Here is an 8,637-nt window from a genome sequence, read left to right on the forward strand (position 1 = left end):
CAAAAAAACCGCACCGCACCGCATATATTATATACAATTTTTTATCAATTATTAGTTTATTAAATATTAAAAATAAGACAAGTTTCATGAATGAAAGACGAATAAAATACTAAAAGACAAAAGTGTTGGTTTTTTCTTATGTTTAAATTTGAAAAAGGATGAAATTAGACAATTTTAAGATATTTATTGTTAATTACTATTGATTTGATGTTTTTAAGATATTAGTTGTTTGAGGTTTAAGTTAAATAGTTAATTGTCTTATACCTTATGGTTTTTATTATTATTACAAGTAATATGTTTGAACTCTTAAAACTATTTGAACTCTAAACTGTGGTTAAAAACCACACAAAATAAGCGCACCAAATCCATGCGGTTAATAACCGCAACACAAAAAAAAACAAAACCGCACCGCAAAAATAACCGCCTAACCGCACCGCAAAAATAACCGCACCATGCGGTTTTGAAAATGGATTAACCGCATTTGCGGTTAGTGGTGAGGTTTTGGCTAATAACCGCAGCGAACCGCACCGCGCTCACCCCTATTGTAAACCAACAAGCATTTGTGAGTTGATCGAAGAGATCGGCTACTAAGGGGATGGGGTACTTATTTTTCACGGTTACCATATTCAAAGCTCGATAGTTAATACACATTCTTAGGCTACCATCATGTTTCCTTGGGAACAAAACCGAGGTGCCAAAGGGAGCTTTGAAAGGTCTGATGAATCCAGCGTCTAGTAACTCTTTCAACTGTTTCCTTAACTCCTATAATTCTGGAGGTTCCATTCGGTAAGTCCCCAATGTTGGTGGTCTTGCACCTGGTTCCAATTCTATCTCATGATCCACCTATCGTTGTGGGGGTAATTTATTAGGCAATTCTGGTGGCATTATCTCTTTGAAATCTTCAAGTACTTCCTAGATTTCCTTTGGTACTTCCATCTCTGACAGGTCGGCTTATTCTTTTAATGTGGCTAGGAATGTCATCTCGCCCTTTCGAACACCTTTGCTAAGATGCATGGCCGATATAATTCAGGAATCCAACTTGCTTATTTCTAAGGTTACGATGTGAATCATAAAACCCTTGGTGAGGCGCATGGTTTGATCTTCAAACAAAAAAGGGTGGGCTTCATCTAGGAATTCCATCCCTATCACCATGCGATAATTGTCCATAGGAACTACTGTTAAGTCTATGGTACCTATCCATCCTCCTATCTCGATAGGCACATTGTGGGCGACTCCAAGGATGGGTTCGGATGGATAACTTACTGCTTTCAACCATCCTATCTCCTTGGTATATTGAACATTTATTTTCTTGGCTTCATTTTCAGCAAGAAAGTTGTGAGACGCACCTGTATCGACTAGGGATTTAGTGGTCTCTCCATTTACTTTAGTCTTCACAAACATGATACCTCCTCCCTTTTTTGTCTTGGTCTCTTCTTTATCCACTGAGTTAAGGAGACACATTGAGCTAATATGTGCCCCTTCAGTTTCTTCCTTCTCTTCTTCAAGGACTAAGGCATTAAAGGTCTTCTTCTTTGGACAGTCTTGGATTAAGTGTGGGCCATCATACAAGTAGCACTTGATTTCTCTTCGGGGCACTCCTTCAATTACCTTTCCCTTTGAAGGTGAGGGTCTAGTAGTCGGCCTATCTTTCCTTTGTGTCCTTGTTGCTGGTCTATCTCCCACGCTAGGCCTTCTGGTTGGAGCATCTCTACGGAAGTCCATAAGATCCTATGCAACTTCTATCGCTTCATCGACGTCCTGGACGTTCCTTCTCTTGAGCTCATTATAAGCCGAAGATTGAAGTCCATCTTGGAAGTAAAATAATTTGTCCTTCTCCTGAAGGTCAGGTAGTTCGAGCATCAAAGCAGTGAATTCTGCCACATGGTCTTTAGTTGGCCCGACATCTTTTAGTCCTCGAAGTTTCTTCATGGCCACGTCCTCAGCATTATGGGGGCAAATCTGTTTCTTAAGTTGTCTCTTAAACCCATCCCAAGTGTCTATGATATATAGGCCTTTCTCGATGTCGTCATGCTTCCGCCTACACCATAGTGCGGTGTTTTCACTCAAGTATAATACGACCGTGTCTATCTTGGACTTTTCCTCCTTTACTCTGATAGCATTGAAATAACATTCTAGGGACCAGAAAAATTCTTCGAGTAGTTTAGGATCACTCTTACCTCCATATTTCAACGGTTTAGGTGCCTCTTTGTGTGGTGCCGTCTTCGCAACAGCTCCTCCGACTATTGCTGCCTTGCACAGGTTTACTTCAGCTTCTAACGCGGCTACCTTCTCATGATATTCATTTCGCTATGTGTTGGTCAATTCAAGGACTTCTTCTTTGATGACATTGATGGACTCCATTCCATCACTTGTGTCTCTTATGTTGTTGACGGACCGATCGACGGTATCCTTCCACTCAAGGATCTCACCAACGCTAATCTCAACCTAGGTAAGCTTGTTTTCTAAGCTCGCCAATGTATCTACTGGTTAGTCCCTCTTCTTGAACTTCCTTCCTTTCTCCTCGACAACAGGGGGAATGTTAGCAACCTCAATTCCTCCTTCCATTGCTACAAACTCTTGCTTGTACGAAACTTGACTATGATACCACGTGTCATAGGACGACTCAATTACCGTGTGCCACTTAGTGTTTCTTGACTAAATCAGGCTAACTTCGACACTATAGATGTGCTAACGAATCAAGGAAGCAAGAGAAACGATAGGGAACACTTTTAAAGTAAGAAAGAAAGCTTCTTTTTATAAGACTCGACTTCTTACAAGAGAACTTCTCGATGGTTTGGAACAAATGACAACACCCCTATTTATAGGGTCATTACACCTCCTCGTCGGAATGTTCTAGACGCTACTACTTCTTTCTTTATACCAGATTATTCTAGATCAATCTATCCAGATATTTTACATGCCTACATACTTCCATAAAGAACAAGCTAAGTCTTCAGTGTTCCGGAGAATTCTAGAACGTTCTGGTCTTCTCCGGGTTTATCCATCATACTCCATTAACTTCTCGAGTATTCCAGAAAATTCTAGATATGGTCCGTGACAGTATGCTCTAATATTGCAGAAATTTTAAGTTCTTGCTATGGTGAGAAATAAATAAGAGGTTGTGGTTATGACGAAGAATAAATATATTTTAATAGAGGCTTTTGATCTTTGGTTGGCGTTTCTTTAAAGGTGTCACTCCATTCCCGGATGAACCCACCACTCTACTATGACCTCCTATTTTTCATCGATGTTATGATTGTTTCCTCTTCCTTTCGATGGCACCGCCTTTGTTTTTCTCTCATATCCTTTAACGCCATCACCTCCAGCATAAACACAAACACAAGTTACCGCCTTCACCAACACCCCCTTGGGTCTTATGACCTCTCCTTCGATCATACACTCTCACATCTCAATCAAAATGTTATACGATTACCTGAAATTTTGGTATTTTTTGGCTTTGTTGCAGCCTTTCAGTGTTACAGAGACAACAATGGCTATCACCATTTATGTTATCTTGGTTAATTGAGGTTTTATGAGTTTTGGTTTATTTCTACACTCAATTTTATGCTTAGAATTATATACATCAATATGTCCTCCAAATGTTTGATTCCAATCAACTTTGTTCAAAGACTATACTAACACTATTCAATTTCAGGTTGTTGAGAAGACACGCCTCCAAAATGTAATCTTAGTTGAGATTCAAACGAAAATAATGAAAAAAGATAATCTTGAAACCTTTGTTTCCATATATTATAATAAATTCAAATGTTTTATTCATTGATTAGTTCTATTATCTTGATGTTTCCTACAACAGGGAAAAAGAAATCTTGATACCTTTGTTTCCGTATATTGTAATAAATTTTTAGATGTTGTGTTCATTGATTCATTCTATTTTTTTTATGCTTCATACAACAAGATATAATTGTGATTTAAGTATTTGTCCAGGATCATGGTTATGTGAAGTTCATCCTGACCTTTACAATTAAGGTATAATTGTCATATAATGTAGTTTGTAAATTACCTTATCTAGGGTTTAATATCTATTCAAAATGTTAATCACAGATTCATGATATTTAAAATTATAGAAGGGTGAAAGACCTGACACAATTGTAGTTTAAAATGTTTTGTGTGTAAGCGAATGGTTGTATGAGTGTGTGTGCCTGAATGCAAAGTGTAGTTAAGAATGTTTCTTTTGTCTTGTCGAAATGGCGGGTAAAGCAACTGGAATATCAAAGTGAGCTTTTGAATGAATGTAATTGCAATCTTTGGTGGCACATTTATGTTATGACGTTTCCTTTCACTTTATCGTATTAAATTTGCTTTGTTTTAGTTCTATAATTATTTCCTTTTTTTTTTTTTACTTTTTTTAAACTTGTCTTTGTTTGTGTATGCACGTTGTGTATCCCTTTTCTTTAATATATTTAAATACACTAGTTTATAAGTCGTGGAAATTACGGTAACATATTTAAAATTATTAAATAGATAAATAGATAAAAATATAATTAATCTCAAAAAAAAATTCAGCATATTGTTGATTGCAAATAATTCTGATTTCTGAAACATTCTATACAGTAACATAATTGATTTGACAAAACAGGAACACTAACAATAACTAAACCCTCTTGTCACAAAAATAGTCACAAAACACACCAATAATATTCCAAATTACAGTTAAGTTTATGTTTCTAGATTATAATTTTATTATTATAATTTTGTTAGTTAAACTAACCGCAAAAAAGAAACTTTGATATCGATGTAGGCTAAATTCATTAGATACATGATCTAAAATTGATGTACTAAAGTTACATGTTGAATCAAATTACAATACATCAAATTGGAAAAATTATTCAGGAAGTTGTTAGAATTGCTAAACGTCCTAATGTAAATATATGCGATGCAAATAATCCAGTGCCTTAGATGTTGAAAATTTTCGGTTTCGAGACAATAATGTTCGTTGGTCTGATAAAAAATATTCAGTTGTCCAGGAAATATTCGGTGGTCCGAGAAAAAGATGTTCATTTTAATGTCTATTATAGCATTTACTTATATTGTTTTGTTTCTATTATAGCATTGAACTTTCATTTAAATCTTGATTTTGTTTTTCAATTATAACATTGAGCTTTCATGTTAATGTCAATTATAACATTTTACATCTATCTTAATGACAATTATAACACTTTAAATTCATTTATAGCAATCTTTTTGTAATGTGGATTACATCATTTTACTTTTAACTTTATGCCATAGCAATCAAACATCATTTTAATGTTAATTTACACATTTTAGTTTCATTTATTTAGCAATTATAGCATTCAACATTCATGTTATTGTCGATTCAGTCATTCAATTTTCATGTTCTAGGTTTCAATCACATTGATATCTATATAAGTGGTAGAACTATTTCGAAGATCAAAATCCTCAACCACGTGTTCATACGGGCTGATCACCTACTTTTCCAATAAAAATAGGAGAGAGGAGACCAAAGATCTTACATTATAACCAACTATACTTGGTAAAAAAAGGCAAATATAGAAGCACACAACTTCAAGAAAACCCATATCGGAAACCAAACTCACAACACAACTAAACTAGAACAAACAACGTTATGGTACATAGGCCATAATACACATCTAACTTCCTCCAAATACAATCGTAATCTTTCAGATTAAAACATCATGAGCTAGGAACTAGGAAGGCACCTCTAATACTCGGGCCAAAATTCGTACAAAAACATTTTTTTTTTGTTTTTATTTTTACAGTTTCTTTCCCTCTCTATATATTTGTTGATACTTTTCTTTATGTTCTTCCATAAGAAAACCTACCACTTTTTCTTTGAACAATAATATCCTCCATCCCCCCTTGGGCCTTGGGCCATCCTCCAAGAAGAGGGAAGCCCAACAAACATTACATATCGACATCAAATTTACATATTGAAATAATGAACAACTACAAAAATTATTACACACCAAAAACGTAATGATTACTTAATAGAAACAAAATGATTCCCAGAGCAATCAGTTGTAATGATATAAATCTTCCGGAGCCAACATCACTCGACGACCCTGTTGAAAATAAACAAACAGATCAAATTATCCAAACTCGATTTAGAAATAACGTTTTAATGAAAAAGAAAACCAACAATTTCCTGCACTTTTCATGTTCTTTTTGTACGAGTGAATTCAAAAGATCTTACGTGTAGAATTATTGCTTGAAGCCGATGATGCTGGAGACATATCTCCAGTTGAAGCATCAAGTCTTCCCCATAAATCAGAACAATTAGTTTTCCAAAATCCAATCGTGTTATGTTCACGATCATACATAACCAAAGTATTGCGAAAAAGAATGCCTGTTTAACAAACATATAATTAAATCACACAACATTTTCATCATTAATTGAAATTCATAGAATAATTAAGATGTTGAATTACCTCCTAAAAGAGTCGTTGCATCCTTTCCATTCTGAAAAATCCCCAAACAATATGCACCCTCCACCATTGAATGCTTCACATATATAATAATAAATAAATAAAATTCATCAGAATACTAATAATAATAATAATAAATAAATAAATAAAAAGACAACAACGAATTTCGTTTCTAAATACAACGATAAATGCTTATACGTACAGGGAACAAGTAATTCTCAGGGGTTAGTGACAGTTTTTGTCCCTTTCCAAACACCATATCAACCGTCGGGAATGTTCTCAGTAGCTGTGAACCATCGTCACTAAAGTAATTACAATTTTACAACCACTTGACATTAGTTAATTTGTATTAATTCATATATATGTAATTATGACTACACATATATCCATTTATATATCCACCTTTTAGCACCAGAGAAGCAAATGTCATTATAACCCGGATCAGGACCATTGATCTGTTTCGCATTATGGAGTTCTTTCATGATCTGCATATATGTGAAAGATTTAAAAAGTAATTAACAATGGTAGATAGTAATTAATTAAAGAAACGCAAATTAAAAAGAGTAAATCTTACAGCATCTTTAAATGCAAGAAAAGCTGCTTCAGGTAGGAAAGCATATGTCGTTCCACTATCCAGGATTGTTCCAAGCCTTCCATCAAAAACACTCGGACTCAAATCCAACCGTTTTCCGGCGACGTGTAACCCTCTCAGCTTAATATTGTAATATGGGCTATATGATCAGAAAAGAAGAAGTTTCATATATATGTAGAAGAAAGATAGATAGATACATATATTATATATATACCTGCGTGCAGGGTCTGAGTAGGCGTAGACCATTCCTGACGGAGGTGAAATGCCACCGAGAACCATGGCACCACCGCCGGTATCCATGCCACCATAACACAAAGAAAACGAATCTCTTATTACACCTTTATCAACAAGTTGATCGACTATACTCGGATCACCACGACCCAAACCCATTATTCCATCAGCATGTTGAGTGAAGAGATCACCGGTTTCCATGTTTTCACAGCCGAAAATGGAACGTTGAGGTAAAACTTGGCCTAAGTTTCCGAAAGATATAACATCTTCACCAAGAACGCCGCTGCTTGTGCTCAATTCAGCGTATTTTCTTTCGTATAAACATTGTTGCAGGGTGTCGTTGGCGCAGCTGCTGCAACCGGCATTGCATTTTACAGGTTGGTATGTGCTCGATAAATATGGATTGAACTTTGGGTCCTGTGAATTAACAAGATTGGTTGCTTAATTAAATAGTTGATGAAGACGATGAAGATGAAGATGATGTAATTAGAACCTGATGGTTGCCGCATCGTTGACAGGTGGAGCATGGAACGTAAGTGACAGTGCTACCGGTGTCGACTATCAGAGCAAACTTCTGCGGCGGAGACCCAATCCACAGACTCGTCGTGAAATACCTAATAATCAATACTTACTTTTATTTTTTACTTCAAATCTTCTTTCAAATTGATCGAGAAAAGGTTAACAGATACCCGTCGAAGAGGAGATCATCGTGGAGAGCCATTCGAGCGTTTGGGCTAGGAGCATCGGATGTGTGGAGGTGACGCCGAGGTTTTCCGTCGCCGAAGAAGGAGGAAGAGGAAGGAGAAGGAAAAAGAGGTAGAAACATGGTGTGACGATTGCTACCATCATGGGGAGGACGGAGAATAACAGTGCTTGAATCATCGACGGCGGCCCAAACAAACAACATAAAATTCGAGAGGAGCACGGCGGCGGTGGTAGACGAGGCCGGTGCCCAGAGGAATTGTGCCATTGGTGATCACCGGACTTGTTCCGGCAGGAGGTCCGATGAAGTCTACTGACGCAGAACGACGACGTCGTTCTGGAAGAGTAAAGAGTACCTAAAGAGCTAGAACAAAGCCTTGTCTCCAAAAGAAGTTATATTTATTGATTAATGATTATGATTATTATACTTATATTTTTTTTAAAGTGTTTTATTAATTAACTTTTTGAGAATGCATTAATTCCATCAATTATTTTTTCTCCTAAACTGACAAATATACACCAAACTAACATAACTAATATATTTATAAAAGTATAATATATGGTTGATAAATATATGTTAATATATAGTTAGAAAATGTGAAACATACACTAACATGTGTTTCTTTCATTTTGTTTGCCCTAAGCTTTAAATTCTCACGTTTAAAACGACATTGTCTTGATGACCCA

General features: G+C 35.9%; 1 protein-coding gene across 1 annotated transcript; it reads right to left on the bottom strand.

Annotated features, from left to right (window-relative positions):
* Positions 1-5,562: 5,562 nt before the first annotated feature.
* Positions 5,563-8,424, bottom strand: LOC111902753 (aspartic proteinase 36). The gene is made up of 9 exons (XM_023898561.3): positions 7,938-8,424; positions 7,742-7,862; positions 7,232-7,665; positions 7,000-7,156; positions 6,828-6,910; positions 6,628-6,727; positions 6,429-6,501; positions 6,194-6,346; positions 5,563-6,062 (listed from the first exon to the last, which is right to left on the bottom strand). The coding sequence occupies exons 1-9, from the start codon at positions 8,216-8,218 to the stop codon at positions 5,959-5,961; spliced, it is 1,506 nt and encodes a 501-aa protein (XP_023754329.1). The 5' UTR covers positions 8,219-8,424; the 3' UTR covers positions 5,563-5,958.
* Positions 8,425-8,637: the final 213 nt, after the last annotated feature.

The sequence above is a fragment of the Lactuca sativa genome, chromosome 2, assembly GCF_002870075.4.
Source record: "Lactuca sativa cultivar Salinas chromosome 2, Lsat_Salinas_v11, whole genome shotgun sequence".
Taxonomy (NCBI): Eukaryota; Viridiplantae; Streptophyta; class Magnoliopsida; order Asterales; family Asteraceae; genus Lactuca; species Lactuca sativa.